Source organism: Nicotiana tabacum, chromosome 4, assembly GCF_000715075.1.
Source record: "Nicotiana tabacum cultivar K326 chromosome 4, ASM71507v2, whole genome shotgun sequence".
In the NCBI taxonomy this organism is placed as follows: domain Eukaryota; kingdom Viridiplantae; phylum Streptophyta; class Magnoliopsida; order Solanales; family Solanaceae; genus Nicotiana; species Nicotiana tabacum.
Window position 1 is genome coordinate 53,876,632 of NC_134083.1, and position 18,243 is coordinate 53,894,874.

General features: G+C 39.2%; 2 protein-coding genes across 2 annotated transcripts; both read right to left on the reverse strand.

Annotated features, from left to right (window-relative positions):
• Window positions 1-323: 323 nt before the first annotated feature.
• Window positions 324-977, reverse strand: LOC142179924 (uncharacterized). Its single transcript, XM_075250817.1, has one exon. The coding sequence runs from the start codon at window positions 975-977 to the stop codon at window positions 324-326; it is 654 nt and encodes a 217-aa protein (XP_075106918.1).
• Window positions 978-1,113: 136 nt separating this feature from the next.
• On the reverse strand, window positions 1,114-4,029 carry LOC107760836 (uncharacterized). The gene is made up of 5 exons (XM_075250818.1): window positions 3,477-4,029; window positions 2,646-2,771; window positions 2,400-2,444; window positions 1,657-2,357; window positions 1,114-1,599 (listed from the first exon to the last, which is right to left on the reverse strand). Exons 1-5 carry the CDS (start codon window positions 4,027-4,029, stop codon window positions 1,114-1,116), a joined length of 1,911 nt encoding a protein of 636 aa, XP_075106919.1.
• Between the last annotated feature and the right edge of the window lie 14,214 nt (window positions 4,030-18,243).

The following is an 18,243-nucleotide window of genomic DNA, read 5'->3' on the forward strand; positions in this document are numbered from 1 at the left end:
CCCCAAGTATTTGAGCTTTGAAGTATGAAATCTCGAGCACTTGATTATTCCTTCCATGTGGTCCATTTCCTGAAAAGGAAAAACATACGGAACTCGGAGGTATATATAATTTAGATGATGACTGCTTAACCCTTTATATTTCCATTAGAAAGGTTGCAACCCTAGACCGGGAATAATGTTGCTTCCGTGTGTCCTTCAGGTCTAATATCATCATTTGATATGGGCTAACTTTTTGCCTATCATCTAAAATTGTTAGTATAATTTTAACTATACAAAACAAAAATCGTAATTGAACGATACCTGACCGTGGATATTTCTTTTGCTCAGAAATAGTATTTCTTTAAATGGACAATATTCCAACTCGAGGGTAAAACCTTGCCATCCATGGTTTCTAACTCGTAGGCACCTTTTCCAGCGATACCTTGAATTTTATAGGGTCCTTCCCAATTTGGATTTAACTTTCCTGCTCCGGTTGTTTTCGTTGATTGGAAAACCTTTTTAAGAACGAAGTCCCCAATTTTAAAGTACCTAAGGTGAGCCTTTCTATTGTAGTATCGTTCTATGATTTGCTTTTGTGCTTCCATCCGTATTAAAACTGCTTCTCTTCTTTGTTCGAGTAAGTCTAAGTTTGTTCTTAATTCCTCATTGTTCGACTCTTCCGTTGCCAATGCAAATCTCGTGCTTGGTTCTCCTATTTCAACCGGGATTAAAGCTTCTGAACCATACACAAGCGAAAATGGAGTTTCTCCCGTGGCTATTTTTGATGTGGTTCTATAAGCCCATAACACTCCTGGTAATTCTTCAGGCCAATTCCCTTTCGATTTTTCTAGTCTCTTCTTCAAATTATTGATAATAATCTTATTCGTCAACTCAGCTTGTACACTTGACATAGGATGGTAAGGTGAAGAGGTTATTCGTTTGATTTGCCAACTTTGAAAGAACTCCGTGATTTTTGAGCCTATAAAATTGTGGGCCATTATCACATACGATTTCTTTTGGGACTCCAAACCGGCATATAATGTTTCGCCAAATGAAGTCTTTCACCTCCTTCTCTCGTACCTGTTTGAAAGCTCCTGCCTCTACCCATTTTGAAAAGTAATCTGTTAACACTAATCAGTACCGTACCTTTCCTTTAGCTTGTGGTAAAGGCCCTACTATATCCATTCCCCATTTCATAAATAGCCATGAGGAAATAACTGCATGTAATAACTCTGCAGGTCGATGCATATTGTTGGCATATCGTTGACACTTATCACATTTGGCTACAAAATTTTCCGCATCTTCTTCCATCTTAGGCCAGTAGTATCCTTCCCTGATTAGTGTTTTATCTAAAGATCTTCCACCTGCGTGATTTCTGCATTGCCCTTCATATACTTCCCTCATCACGTACTCCGTTTGATTGGGTCCAAGGCACCTTGCTAATGGACCGCCAAACATTTTTCGATATAAATTATCTCGAATTAGGCAGTAACGAGCAGCTTTTCGTCGAAGCACTTGAGATTCTTTCTTCCCTTTAGGTATGATCCCGTACTGCAAAGAATTAACAATCTCGTTTCTCCAATCCCAAGTTAAATTATTAAAGCTTACCTCATGTTTATCCTGGTCAAGTGATGAATGAAATAAATGGATTACAATGGAATTTTACTCACTCGTTACTTCTGCAACTGAAGCAAGGTTAGCCAATGCGTCTGCTTCTACGTTTTCTTCCCTGGGTATTTGCACGATTTTCCATGATTGGAATTGCCTGACCAGTTCTCGTGCCTTTTCCAAGTATTGTTGCATTCGTGGCTCTCTAGAAGTGTAAGTCCCATGCATCTGATTGACTACTAGTTGAGAGTCACTTTTAAACATGATTTGCTCTATGGAAAGTTCTCGTGCTAGTTCCAAACCTACAATTACATCTTCATACTCTGCTTCATTGTTAGTAATAGGGTAACATTTAATTGCTTGTCTTATACTTTCACCTGAGGGTGGGATTAAGACAATACCTAAACTAGCTCCTTTGATGTTTGAAGAGCCATCAGTAAATAAAGTCCACGTACCTGGATTAGCTTTAGTAAAAATTTGTAATTCCTTTTCTACTTCAGGAATTATTTTTATATTAAAATCTGCGATGAAATCTTCTAGAACTTGAGATTTTCCTGTTGTTCTAGGTTGATAAATAATGTCATATTCACTTAGTTCTATTGCCCATTTGGCTAGTCTGCCTGACAATTCTTGTTTATGCAAAACACTTCTTAATGGATATGCAGTTACTACAGAGATAGGATGGCATTGAAAATATGGTCTCAATTTCCTAGCTGTCATGACTAATGCTAAAGCTAGTTTCTCTAGATGAGGATATCTAGTTTCAGTATCTAATAAAGATTTACTAACATAATAATTAGGAGATTGTTTACCTTTGTCCTCCCTTACTAAAACTGCACTTACAGCTACTTCTGCAACTGCAAGATATACAAATAGTCTTTCTACATCCCTTGGTTTAGACAGTAGGGGAGGATTTGTTAAGTATGCCTTCAAATCTTTGAGGGCTTATCGGCATTCCTCAGTCCATTCAAACTGATTTTGCTTCTTCAAAATTGAAAAGAATTTAAAGTTTTTCTCTGAAGATCTTGAAATGAATCTTCCCAGAGCTGTAATCCTACCTGTCAATCTTTGTACTTCTTTTTTGCTTGTGAGTATATCAGGTATTTCTTCAATAGCTTTAATCTGTGCAGGATTTACTTCAACTCCTCTATTAGATACGAGAAAGCCTAGAAACTTACCTGAAGCTACGCCAAAAGTGCACTTTTCTGGGTTCAGTTTCATATTATATCTGCGGAGGATCTCGAAGGTAGTTGAAATATGTTGAAAGTGACATTCCGCTTGTGTAGATTTGACCAATATATCATCAATGTACACTTCCATCGTCTTCCCCGGGTGTTCTTGGAACATCTTGGTCACCAACCTCTGATACGTGGCTCCAGCATTTTTCAAGCCAAAAGGCATGACTTTGTAACAATAAGTCCCCCTGTTTGTAATAAATGAAGTTTTTTCTTCGTCTAAGGGGTCCATTTTTATTTGATTATAACTAGAATACGCATCTAGAAAGCTTAATAATTCGTGGCCTGCGGTAGCATCAATCAATTGATCTATATGCGGTAAAGGGAATGAATTCTTTGGACATGCTTTATTTAAGTCAGTGTAATCCACAAAAACTCTCCATTTACCGTTCATTTTTGGAACAACCACTGTATTAGCTAGACAATTAGGATATTTTACCTCACGTATTGAATCAATCTTTAAGAGTTTATGTACCTTTTCTTCGATCACTTGATTTTTGAATGATCTGTGCTTCCTCTTCTTTTGTTTGACAGGTATGAATGATGGATCTTCATTTAATTTATGAGTCATCACCTCCGGAGGTATACCTGTCATATCTGAATAGGACCATGCAAAACAATCAGCGTTAGCTTTTAAATATTCAATTAACCTACCTCTCCTATCTGGGTTTAACCTTGCTCCGATATGAATTCTTTGATCTGGCCATTGTTCGAATAGTGGAACAACTTCAAGCTCCTCAATCGTTGTTTTAATGTTTCCATTCTCCTCTAGCTCTTGAATTACATCTGGTCTGGAATCCACGACTGTTTGTTTTGATACAATTTCTGTTGAAATTTGATTTACCGCATCTTTCTCACTTACACCCGTATCGTTTTGATTTTCACTCATATCTTTTTGACTTGGCTGTATCACCGAATTGATGCTCCTTGAAGTTTGTTGATCTCCTCGAATTTGTTGAATTCCCCATTTTGAAGGGAATTTGATAACCTGATGTAATGTGGATGGCACAGCATCCATATCATGAATCCACAGCCTCTCAAGAATCACATTATAGGCCATATCCGTGTCTATCACTTGAAATTTTGTTTCTTTGATGACCCCCTCTGCGTATGTGCTTTGTTCAATCTCGCCCTTTGTAATAACGGTTGAGTTATCAAACCCAAATAAGGAACGTGCTTTTGGAACTATATGATCGTCCATCAGCATTTCGTTCATCACTCGTAATAAAATGATATTCACAAAGCTACCTGGTCAATCAAAACTCGTTTTACATTAGTATCATGTATAAGTAAAGATATTACCAGTGCATCGTTGCGAGGAATCATTAACCCATCGGCATCTGCATCATCAAAGGTTATGTTGTCATCTTCCATAGTTTGGCGAGTTCGCTTCCCGTGAGTTATTGTGAACTTTATTGTTTTTCTCACTGCTGTATAGGTTACGTCGTTGACATCTTCCCTGTCATTTATCACATTTACTGTTCTCTTTGGAGACGGAGGTTTTGGGGGATCTTGCCTATTTTTCATGTAAGCTTGTTTGCCTTTCTCGCTGAACAATTCCGTCAGATAGCCCTGCTTTAATAAATGTTCCACCTCACCTTGTAATAATCTGCAGTCTGATGTTGTATGGCCGTGATCATTATGGAATTCGCACCAAAAGTCTGGGTTTCTTCTATTTGGATTTGATCTCATCTATTTAGGCCATCGTACCTTATCTCCCATGCTTCTAAAAACAGTGACCAACTCGGAGGTACTTACGTTAAAATTGTAGTCCCCAATCCTTGCGTTTGCATTAGCATCTCTATTACGTTCACCTTGATTTTTTCTAAATCTCGACGATGACGAACTTGAATCTCTATTTGCGAACCTGTGATCAGCCCGCACATCTTCGAATTTGGAACGAGCTTCTCGCCCCGAAGGTCCCATATAAGGCTCGTACCTACTCTTATCGAACCTCTTCTCAGATTCTGACCGCCTCGAACCTATTTTTTCTTCAACCCTTGACAGAGCTGCGGTATCTTCTTCGATCCGTAACTTGGTACTGTACCTATTATAGACATCATTCCATGTCGTGCCAGGGAATTCTTGTAGGCTCTCTTTAAGCCTCCTCGTAGCTTCTAAACTTTTCTCGCTTAAATTGCTTGCAAATGCCATGGCTGCCCAATTGTCAGGTAATCTTGGATGCAACATTCTTTCACATTGGAATCTGTCTACGAATTCTCGAAGAAATTCTGTATCTCCTTGCTTTACTTTGAATATATCCTCCATTCTCTTTTCAACTTTTTGTGCACCCGAGTGTGCTTTTATAAATAGATCTGCAAGCTCAGCAAAAGAATCAATAGAATTTTCAGGAAAAAGAGAGTACCATGTTAACGCTCCTTTAGTAAGTGTTTCCCCAAACTTTTTGACCAGCACAAATTCAATCTCCTGCTTGGTTAAATCATTGCCTTTTACTCCCGTGGTGAATGTAGTAACGTGGTCACGTGGATCGGTCGTTCCATCGTATTTTGGGATGTCAGGCATTTTGAACTTTTTGGGAATTGGTAATGGAGCTGCGCTTGGTTTCCATGGTTGTTATGAATATTTGTCAAAATCAACTCCTTTGATCACAGGTGGTACTCCGGGTATTTGCTCAATACGGTCATTTTGTTCTTTCACCTGTTTCCACAAGGTTAGTATTAAAGTTTGTAAATCAGAATTATTAGGCGTGCCTGGTCTCCCATCACGTGACTCGTTAGGAGTTCCTCCGCTTCCAGAATTAGCCAACCCTGATCGTGGAATTTCCACAGTTGCAGTATTGTTTGGTGGAGGTGTGGGTGGTACAGTTGGTAATCCCCTCACGAAAGCCTGGAGAGCATCATTCACGTACTCAGCAATTAACTGCTTCACAGCATCCTGCTCGACAGTTTGTTCATTTTCATGTTGTTCATTGTTATGAGTAGTGGATCTTTATGGTGATGCTTCTCTTGAATTGCGTGGGCTTCCTTGAGGTGATGGAACTGGGGTTCCTTCCACCTGCCGGTTGTTGTCATTGACATGTGACATGATTCAGTTGAGAGAGAGTGATTTGGAAAGTAAGAGAAGATTATCAGATTCCCGGTAATAGAACCAATTTGTTTAACCAAAGAATTAGATTCTCAGTCAAAGCCTATTTTTAGAAGTACTCGGGTTACTGATAATCAAGAAATTCAATATTCTCTCAAAAATAAGAAAGGAAATCAGAATCAGAAATGACAAAGTAATCAATCGAAAGCACAAGAAAGTAATTATATTCCAATGTGCATGAGAATGTGTTCTTAAAAGTGAAATTCCCTTCCCTTATATAGGAATTTACAAATATAACGTTTATTCCCTTTTATGACCGAATCATTATGAGCATTAATGACATTAATGAAACGTTATAATTGGCAACCGTAACTGTTCATGAAAATTCTGTAACGGTTCTGATTCTTCTTCCACATTAATTAGAGGTTCATGAATCTTCCCTCTTTACTGTCTTGATTCATCCTGCTTGTGTCTCTTCACTGAGTAATTTAGGCTCGAGCAACCGTACCCTTTCATCTCGTGAGTGATTTGTTCGTACCTGTTGTAAATTGTGAATCTTTTAATGCGACACTCCAGTTGTCATCTTCTTAGTGATCCACGTATCTTGCCCTGTCATCCTCATATAATTCCACGTGTAACATTTATTTTTTACTAATACACCGCCCAAGCCGAGAAAGCTCTGAATCTGCATAGTTGAGGATGGTCTGGGCCAACTCTAAATCACCTCTATCTTCCTCGGATCTACCTGAATCCCCTCACTGGACACCACGTTCCCCAAGAATGCCACTGAACTAAGCCAAAACTTACATTTGGAGAACTTAGCATAAAGTTTCTACTCCTTCAATCGCCGCAATACAGTCCTCAAATGTTGGGCATGCTTCTCCTAGCTACGAGAGTACACCAGGATAGCATCATGAACACTATGACAAACGAGTCAAGATAAGGCTGAAATACACTATTCATCAGGCGCATGAATGCTACTGGGGCATTGGTCAGCCCAAAAGACATCACAAGGAACTCATAATGACCATAACAGGTCCTGAGTACTGTCTTTACAATATCCGAGTCCCGAATCTTCAACTGGTGATACCTAGAGCTCAGGTTAATCTTAGAGAACACCCTCACTTCCTGAACCTGGTCGAATAGATCATCAATGTGCGGCAAAGGATACTTGTTCTTGATTGTAACTTTGTTCAACTGCCTGTAATCAATGCACATCCGCATAGTACCAACCTTCTTCTTCACAAATAGAACCGGTGCACCCCAAGGCAACACACTAGGCCTAATAAACCCCTTATCAAGGAGTTCCTAAAGCTACTCCTTTAGTTCCTTCAACTCAGCTGGTGCCATACGATACGGTGGAATAGAAATGTCCTGGGCGCCCGGCACCAAGTCAATACCAAAGTCAATATCCCTGTCAGGCGGCATGCCCGGCAGGTCCACAAGAAACACATCCGGAAAATCTTGCACCACCGAAACAGAATCAATAACAGGAGAATCACCACCAACATCCCTCACAAAGGCCAAATAAAATAAACAACCCTTCCTAACCATCCGTTGGTCCTTCAAATATGAGATCACTCTGCTGGAAACATAGTCTAGAGAACCTCTCCACTCGATCCTTGGTAACCCCGGCATCGCCAATGCCACAGTCTTAGCGTGACAATCCAGAATAGCATGACATAGAGACAACTAATCCATACCCAAGATCACATCAAATTCCACCATACTAAGCAACAAGAGATCAGCTCTAGTCTTCAATCCCCCAATAGTCACTACACACGACAGATATACACGGTCCACAATAATAGTATCGTCCACTGGCCTAGATACACTAATAAATGAAACTAAGGACTAACAGGGCATATCCAAATAATGAGGAAAATAAGACGATACATACGAATAAGTGGAACCAGGGTCAAATAATGTAGAGGCATCCCTGTGGCATACTGAAACAATACATGTGATCACTGCATCAGAGGCAACAATATCTGGTCTGGCAGGGATAGCATAGAATCAGTCTTGATCACCCTCGATCGGCCTCCCCCTCTAGGGCGACCTCTAGATGCCTGGGCCCCACCTCGAGCTGGCTGAGTAGGTGGTGTAACTGCTGGTGCTGGTGCCATCAGCCGAGAACTCTGTTGTGGAGCCCCACTCAACAACCTAGGGTAATCTCTCTTGATATGAGCAAAGTCTCTGCACTCGAAACAACCCCTCCTCTGACGGAACTTCTGCTCCTGATAACCCGAGAAACTACCTGTAAAAACTTGAGCGAACGAGGCATGGTAAGAACTCTGCGCTGGTAGTGCACTGAATAAAGACTGGCCTGAGTGAGCACTATAAGAACCGTGGCTAGCTGATGTGCCACGATAAGCTGGACGAGTCATCTGAGCGGGCCTATAAGAACGACCCTTGCTGTAGTAGGACTGCCCCTCAGAAGGTACATCATCGAAACCGCCCAAACCTCATGGCCTCTTGGCCTCCCTCTCGCCACGCTCCTAGCAAGGGACCATCTCTATCTGCCGAGTAATGTCAACCACCTAGTCAAAAGTGGCACCAGATACCCTCTCCCTAGTCATAAGCAATCACGGATGATACGTGATGCCATCAATGAACCTCATGATCCTCTCCCTATCAGTGGTAACCAACCAAACTGCATGGCGAACTAACTCAAAAAACCTCATCTCATACTGGGTCACAGACATGCCATCCTACCGAAGCTGCTCAAACTGTCTGCGCAGCTCCTCCCTGCGAGACTGCGGCACGAACCTCTCCAAGAAGAGAACGAGGACTCCTGCCATATAAGTGGTGCTGCACAGACTGGCCTGCACCTCTCATAAGACTCCCACCATCTGAAGGCAGCCGCAGAAAACTGAAAAGTAGTGAACGAGACCCCACTGGTCTCCAGAATACCTGTTGTACGAAGCATCCATTGGCACTTGTCCAAGAAGCCTTGGGCATTCTCCGACTCAGCATCACTAAATGATGAAGGCCGAAGCCTCCCAAATCTCTCAAGTCTCCTCTACTCATCATCAACCATAATTGGGACCACCGGGGCCTGAGCAACTGCAACCGGCTGGATGGGTAGTACCTTCGGTGTCTGAAGTCCCTGCATTGCCTGCTCTGGAGTACAGGCAGCGGGGGTATGAGTACCTCCCCCGGCCTGAGAAGTGGCTGGTGCGGCCTGAGCAGAAACCACCTGAGCAAGACTAGTTCAAATTGTCAATATCTGGGCCAACGCCTCCTGAAGGCCTGGAATCACAATTGGCACAGCTGGTGTCTGAGCTGGCCCCACTGGCTCAGCTATATCTAGAATTTGCTCATGAGCTAGAGTAACTGGTGGATCTGCAGGTGCTGCTCTAGCTGCTATATGAGCTACACCTCTGCCCCTACCACGGCCCCTACCGCGACCTCGTCCACTCGTGGCCCTAGCTGGTGGTACTGGTAGCTGTCCATCCTGTCCTGTAGCACGTGTCCTCACCATCTAGGAGAGAATAGAATATAGAAGTTTAGTTACCGGAACCAACAAATCTGCCCGACAAGAATACAAGAATGTGAAATTTCCTAAGGGTTCGGCAGCCTCTCGAAGATAAGTACAGACGTCTCTGTACCGATACTTAAGACTCTACTATACCTGCTCATGACTAGTGAGACCTATGTAACCTAGGCTCTGATACCAACTTGTCACGACCCAAAATCCTAACCTGCCGTGATGACGCCTATCGTAGTACTAGGCAAACCGACATTTAAAAATATTTCCAACACTTTTAACAGAAAACGAATTTAAGCAGTTTAAACAATAAAAAAAAGATTTCATAAACGGAATAGGAACCCAAAATACAATGCGGAAATTCCCAACATCGTGGTGTCACTGAGTACATGAGCATCTATACATCACAAGTCCAAAAAATACTGTCTATGATAAACTGAAACTAAATACAATAAGTGAAAATATAGGGAAGGAGAAACAAGGTCTGCGAAATGCCAAGCGGCTACCTCGATAGTCTCCGAGAATTCGAACTCCACATCTCAGCAACCGCCATGACCGGATACATCTGGGTCTGCACACAAGGTGCAGGGTGTAGCGTGAGTACAAACAACTCAGTAAGTAACAAGACTAAATAAAGAACTGAAAGGAGTGACGAGCTTCACAGTTATAGTTCAATTACAGTGATTTCAACATAGGAAAGTAGGCATGTTCTCAAGTTTGATAAATTAGGTCAAGCAGTTACCCCATGACAAGTTTAAGTGAAGCAGAGTATAATATCTTTTAGAAATTGCAAGACAGTGATACATGGCAGAAATAATGAAATGAAATGCATCCTCTCAGGGCCACAGTTACTCAGCCCTCCCATTCACTCAACACTCGGCACTCGCACTCAGTAGGTACCTGCGCTCACTGGGGGTGTGTGCAGACTCCCGATGGGCTCCTTTAGCCCAAGCGCTATAATCCGCAAGGACAACTCACGTGTTGCATGGATAAATCACGTGCTATAGTATCAATTCATATGCTATAGTCTAATATCTGGATACGCATGGACAACTCACGTGCTATAGTATAATAACTCACAATCAGCGCCTCACTCAGTCATCAATCTCTCCAGTCTCTCAGGCTCTCAGTAATCATGAAAATCAGCCCCAACATTAATGATATAATGTATCAACAAGGAAAAATAGAGACTGAGATATAATAAACAAGTAAAACTATGACTGAGTACAAAATAACAATTTAGCAAACAATTTAACATGTACACGACCTCTATGGGTCCCTACAGTGCCAACACATAGTCTAAACATAATTTCTAACATGATTTGTGGTTCAATTTCTCTACTACATGGAGAATGTAAAAATAACAACAAATTATTCAACTACATAGTTCTATGGAATTTGACCAAGTCACAATTCCTACGGTGCACGCCCATACGCCCGTCACCTAGCATGACCAAATACATGACACGTAATACGGGGTTTGGTATCCTTAGAACAAAATTTAGAACTGTTACTTACATCAATCCGAGAAAATCTCTATTCCAACACACCCTTGCCTCGCCAAATGGCCTCTAAATGCCTCGAATCTAGCCATAAACAATACGATATAATCAATACGTGCTAAAGGAATCAACTCCATAAGAAAATGCTAAGTTATTACTCAAAATCAAAAAATCGACTCAAAAGCCGGCCCCCGGGCCCATATCTCAAAATTTGATTAAAGTCACAAAACCCGAAAGCTCATTCAACCACGAGTCTAACCATACCAAATTTATCAAAATCCAACACCAAATCATCACCCAAATCCCCAAATCAAACTCTCCAAATCCCTAACCTCAAACTCCCAATTTACACCTTAAATACACACCAACTAGGTGGGAAAATCAATGGGGAAGCAATATTATTGATCAAAAATGAGCACAAGGGACTTACCTCAAGAATCCCCCCGAAAACCCTCTCAAAAATTGCCTAAATCGTGCTTGAAATGTTTGAAATGAAGCCAAAATCACGAACCCTTGTATTTAACTTTATGTCCAACCTTTTCGCTTTTGCGGACACTTAACCGCATCTGCGGTGTCGCAGAAGCGACCAAACTTCTGCTTATGCGGTGAACCACTGGAACTGGGCCTCCGCTTCTGCGGTTCTCTCCTCGCATCTGCGCAACAGCAGGTGCGGGCCCATCGCACCTGCGAGCCCTCCGCTTCTGCGCCCTTAACGCTGCATTTGCGACCACACAGGTGCGGAAATAACTTCGCACATGCGACCTCTGCTCACTTCCTCCCTATCCACTTCTGCGGCTCTCTTCTCTCTTCTGCGAGAATGCACCTACAATCCCCACTCCGCAAGTATGATTACATCAGAAGCTGGTGAGCTTCAGTATTCCCTCAAACTTCAAATCGATCTGATAACCATCCAAAATCAACCCGAGGCCCCCAGGACCTAACCCAAACATACCAACGCATCCTAAAATACAATACGAAATTAGTCGAGCCCTCAAATCACCTCGAACAACAACCAAAACACGAATCGCACCTAGATTCAAGCCTAATGAACTTTGAACTTCCAATTTCTACAAATGATTCCGTAACCTATCAAATCATGTCCGATTGACCCCAAATTTTGCACACAAGTAACAAATAACACCACGGACCTACTCCAACTTCCGAAATTGGAATCTGACCCCGACATCAAAAAGTCCACTCCCGGTCAAACTTTCCAAAAATTTCAACTTTCGCCATTTCAAGCCTAATTCCATTAGAGACCTCTAAATCACAATCTAGACACGCTCCTAAGTTCAAAATTACATAACAGAGCTAACGAAACCATAAAAACTCCGTTCCGGAGTCGTTTACTCAAAGATCAACATCCAGTCAATCATATCAACTTAAGTTTTCAACCTTGAGACTAAGTGTCTCATTTCATTCTGAAATCTCACCGGACCCGAACCGGCTACCCCGACAAGTCACATAACAGCTATAAAGTACAAAATGAGCAGTAAATTGGGGAACGGGGCTATAACTCTCAAAACGATTGGCTGGGTCATTACATTCAATAAGTGTTAGGCTTACCTAGTCTTAGAGACTAGGTGTCGTCATGACATCCTATGGAGGAAAATTTGGGTCGTGACAATATCAAACCATATTTTAGTGAATATTTGGTTGAATCAAAATCTATAACTTCACTAATTTTCTTCAAGAAAGTACTGAATGATACTTATTTATTAACCAGAACAAGTTTGGTATCATGATCCAAGTAGTTGTAATCAAAAGTCCACCTCCCATTGAAAGTGAAAACAAGGCAAATCGAACTCATCCTGCAGAATGGAAACTTCAGCATGTTTAGTGTGAAGTGTTAGGAAAATGAACAAAAAAATTTAGAAAACATTCATTAGAAAATTACATACTGCAGGACAAAAACTTAAGCATGTTTAGGTTGAAGATTTAGCAAATGAACTAAAAAACTTCAGCTTGTTTAGACTGAAGTTTCGGATAAAACTCATGACAAAACTGTAGACTGCGGGACAAAACTTCAACATGTTTTAGTATAAAGTTTTGGCAAATGAACTAAATTAACTTCAGCACGTATTAGCAAAAATTCTTTAGAAAATTACGTACTGCAGGACAAAAACTTAAGCATATTTAGTCTAAAGTTTTAGCAAATGAACTAAAAAACTTCAGCTTGTGTAGACTAAAATTTCGGAAAAAAATCATGATAAAACTGTTGACAGCGTTACAAAACTTCAGCATGTTTTGGTATGAAATTTTAGTAAATGAACTAAATAACTTCAGCATGCATTAGCATAAAGTTTCATGCATGAATCGTATAATATACAGGAGTATTTTTTGTGCATTTTTAATCGTAAAACGTAACAAACGCATTTAATATAGTAATTATTTTGTGTTGGGGTATGTGTTAGTATAATAATTACATTTCTGTGACATTCATGCACCCTTTACACTGGACGTTCAAAATTCCTTTATGCCTTTTCATATGCAATGCAGAAGTTTTTTTTGCCTATATAAGTACGCTATGCGTTGTGAGTTTATTCACTCAAATACATATATTTTCAGTAGATAAAAAAACAAAAGTGAAAAAAATGGATGATGTAATGAAGCAAATCATTGACGAAATAAAACAATATATCATAGAGGCAGTCGAGTTGAAACTCGATGAGTTCATAGACAAGTACGAAAGAGATTTGGGAGAAATCAAGACCAAACTCGATAGGCTCGAGATGCTGGCCAGATATGGCTCCTATGATAGTCTTGGAGCCGCTCGTGGGTCTGACAATGATGATGATGATGATGACGACGATGGAATGGATGTTTAGTTTTTTTTTTTTTGTATAATCCTTTTATTTAAAGGGTTATTATATTATTTTTAGCTTTAAGTAATCTCTTTATGTAATTTTAATTTTTGTTAATTTAGTTTAGTGAAATATTATATGTTTTTGTTTTAATCTTTTTGTGCGTTACTTTTTTATATTAATTATCTTTAAACACAGAAAATAACAGAAGGAAAAACAGAATATTCCCTTCATTATGTTTTGGTATGAAACTTTAGGAAATGAACTAAATAACTTCAGTATGCATTAACAAAAATTCATTAGAAAATTATGTATTGCAGGACAAAAATTTGAAGTTTTAGTAAATGAACTAAAAAATTTTAACATATTGTAGACTGCTTGATAAAACTTCAGCAAGTGTTCGTATGAAGTTTTATCAAATGTGCTAAATAACTTCAGCAGTCATTAGCTTGAAGTTTTAGCTTTAACGTGTGGCATGAAGTTTTAGCTTTAATATAGTTTTAGCTAAATTTTAATTTCTAGTAATGTAGTTTAATGAAATATTACATGTTTTTATTTTAATCTTTTTGTGCGTTATTTTTTTATATTAATTCTCTTCAAATAACAAAAGGAAAGACATAATTTTTCCTTCAGCATAATACTACAAAATTTCAGCATATTTTGGTATGGAATTTTAGCGAATGAACTAAACAACTTCAACATGCATTAGCAAAATTTTATTAGAAAATTACATACTGCAAGACAAAAACTTAAGCATGTTTATCCTGAAGTTTTAGCAAATGAACTAAAAAACTTCAGCTTGTTTAGAGTGAAGTTTCGGATAAAACTCATGACAAGACTGTAGATAGTAGGACAAAACTTCAGCATATTTTAGTATGAAATTTTAGCAAATGAACTAAATAACTTCAGCATGCATTAGCAAAAATAGTTTAGAAAATTACATACTGCAGGACAAAAACTTAAGCATGTTTAGTCTGAAGTTTTAGCAAATGAACTAAAAACCTTTAGCATACTGTAGACTGCTTGACAAAACTTCAGCAAGTGTTAGTATGAAATTTTATCAAATGAAATAAATAATTTCAGTATCCATTAGCATGCAGTTTTAGCTTTAACATGAAACAACGTCATGCTACATTAGCATGACGTTTTAGCTTGTATTTGATTAAAACTTCAGACTTCAACGTGACGCAACTTTATTTTATATCTTTCATGCATTAAATTTGAAGTTTTGAAAAGTTTTTAAAGATATATAAGTGAAAACCTCATGTTATATCCGTCAAACAACTTCATGCAAGTATGATTACATTAGCGTTAATTGAATTCCGATTTTGTTTCCTAAGTTTAAAACTTAAAAAGCATGACGAATTACGAAAATAATTGCAGAAACATATATCATGAAGATCAATCAGTTTCACAAACTAATTCAAATTCTGAAGATGAATTGCAATACTTACAATGTACTTTGTAATTTTGAATTCGGAATATGAATCTGCTTCAACTTTCTAGTTTTTTGATAAAGTTGCTGAGAGGAGAGGAGATCTGGGGAGGGACGGAGTGATGGAGGAAAACGCGATTAATGCGTGATGCAACTTTTATATCTTTGGTCAGGGGTATAATTGTCATATTTTTACGGATTTTTTGTCAACTGGCTGCCAAATCAATAATTTTTAAAAATAGATACAAGTTAAAAGGTGGCACAAATATAGGGTACGACTGCAAACCCTCCCCCCCTCCCCCCATTAATCAAGGGTGACTGAGTGGAACGACCCTATAAATATTGTGCATGTTTTTTTGTAGAAATGAAAATAGGTAGCCACTCTAAAGGATTGCTATTTAGGAATTAGCCAGTGCATCCTGAATTTCAGTTTTTCAGTTACACTTTTCAGGATAAAAATTTTCTGAGTTTTCTTAAAGTTAAGATTTTTAGCTCAAAATTTCAGGACAAAATAAGTACTGGCTAATCTCTAAAAATATCACTAAGAATAGCTATCTGTGCACTTGCCCCATGTTTTTAAATATATTTAGAAAATGACCCAGTCACCCACACACTTATTGCTTGTTATGGATTTCTCTACCGAATTGATAAATTGTTCGCTATATTTACTCTACTTATTTTGTTAATTATTCACAATTTCTATCTGATTGGCGTGACTTTGTGATTGTTTAATTGTTCACCAAACTCTATCGTATTGCTATGACTTTATGTTATTTGTACAGTCATATATCTCTATAACAACATCCCTATATAACAGTCATTCAATATAAAAGCCATTCCTCGGAACCGATTTTTTAAGTTATAATTTACCTCTCTATAACAGCTTTTTACCTATAACAGCAACAACCATATTTATATCCTAACGCTCTTTGTATAATTACCCCTCTATAACAACCATATAGAGTCTTTAAGATTACTAATAAGAATTCTAAAATTATGCATACAATCATTTCCATTAAATAAAGTTTTTATCTTGCATAAGATATAAGATTTGAAGATTTGCACATAATATCTTTTACATTGGACAACAACAACATACCTAGTATTATCCCACACCGTGGGGTCTAGAGAGGGTAATGTGTACTCATACCTTACCCCTACCTTGTGAGGATAGAGAGGTTGTTTCCAATATACCCTCGGCTTAGGAAAGCATAACCACCACATTAATGAAAATATAGACAAGGAGGGACAGTACCAAAAAGCCCCATATAAAAACATAATAAAAACAATAAGACAGTAACGTGATCAAAAATGAAAGAAAACAACGGTTAGTCATAAAAACCTACTACCAACAGAAAGCAAGACTGTGTGCTAATACTACTGTTATGAACACTCTAGACTACCTACTCTACTACCCTAATCCTCGACCTCCATACCTTCTGTAACGACCCGACCAGTTGTTTTGAGCTTTAGCATGTTGTTCGGCGATTTAAGGCCTTGAGTAGCTTCACTTCAAGTATTATGACTTGTACGTGTGGTCGAAATGGAATTTCGGGAAGTTCAGAGTAGATTTAGAAAGAAAATTCTAATTTCGGAAGCTTTAAGTTGGAAGAATTGAATAATGTGTGACTTTTGGGTTAACGACCTCGGAATCAGGATTTGAAGGTTCCAATAGGTTCGTATGATGATTTCGGACTTGGGCGTATGCTCAGGTCGGGGTTTGGATGACCCGGGAGCATTTCGGCGCCTAATAGCGAAAGTTGGTTCTTCGAAGGTTGTTGAAGTTCTTTAAATTTGGTTTGGAGTAGGTTTTGGTGATATCGAGGACCAAATAGAATTTCGAGATTGGGAATAGTTCTGTAATGTCATTTAAGACTTGCACGCAAAATTTGGCGTCATTCCGAGTTGATTTGATAGGAATCGGACGCGTGGAAGTATTTTTAGAAGTTTTTGAGTTCATGAGTTAATCCATGCATTTTGGCGTCTGATTCATGGTTTTTGATGTTATTTCAGTGTTTCGATCGCTCGAGCGAGTTTGTATGATATTGTTAGACTTGTATGGGTGTTTGGTGTGGAGCCCCGAGGGCTCGGGTGAGTTTCGGACGTTCAGGAGGATGAGAAAAACTTCAGTTTTTCTAGTGTTTCTTGGCAGCTATTGCAGGTCTCACAAATGCGAGAATTTGTTTGCATTTGCGAGGAAGGCTTCGCAATTGTGAAGAAGCCTGAGCTGGGCAGTGTTCGCGTTTGCGACACTTTGGTCGCATTTGCGACCTTAACAGTGTTCGCATTTGCGACCCCTTGGTCGCATTTTCCACCTTGGCAGTGGGAGCCTAGGTTCGCATTTGCGATGAGTTTGTCGCATTTGCGACCTTCGCATTTGCAAACCAGGTGTCGCAAATGCGACATCTGTGACCTGTACACAGCCTTATTAAATGCGGGACTTAGGCCATTTAGCTCATTTTCTTTCATCTCTTGGGCGATTTTTGGAGCTCTTGGAAGGGGGTTTTCACCTAGCACTTTGAGGTAAGTAATTTCTACACAACATGAGTTAAATACATAGATTATGGGTAGATTAACATGTAAAAATTAGTGAAATCAAGGGTTTAGGTGAAAACCTAGTTTTTTGATAAAAGAAAAATAGATTTTACCACGAAATTTGTTATGGAATTTAGTAAAAATTATATATTTGAGTTCGTGAAGTTATGGGTAGCAATTTTCTTTGAAAATTTTCGGAATCCGGGCACGTGGGCCCGAAGGTAAATTTTAGAAATCTTGTATTCAGGGTTGAGTAATCCCTTTAATAGTTGGAATATGAATGTTTGAACAGGTATTGATTTATTTTTAAACCATTTGTCTTGTTTTGGATTGTTCGGCACCGAATTGAGGGTATAAGCACAATCTTGGACGAAGAGTGGGCTTTGAGATGAGGTAAGTCTCATGTCTAACTCTGTGAGGGGGAAACTACCCCTAGGTGATATTTTTAATATGTGTAACTTGATGCGGGGGCTACGTACGTACAAGGTAACGAGAGTCTGTACGTAGCTAGATTCATGTTATTGTCCGGGTAGACTTAGGTTCACACCATGCTATACTTGCACTATAGAGATTATCTTTGCTCGTTTAAATGTTTTATTTCGCATTATGA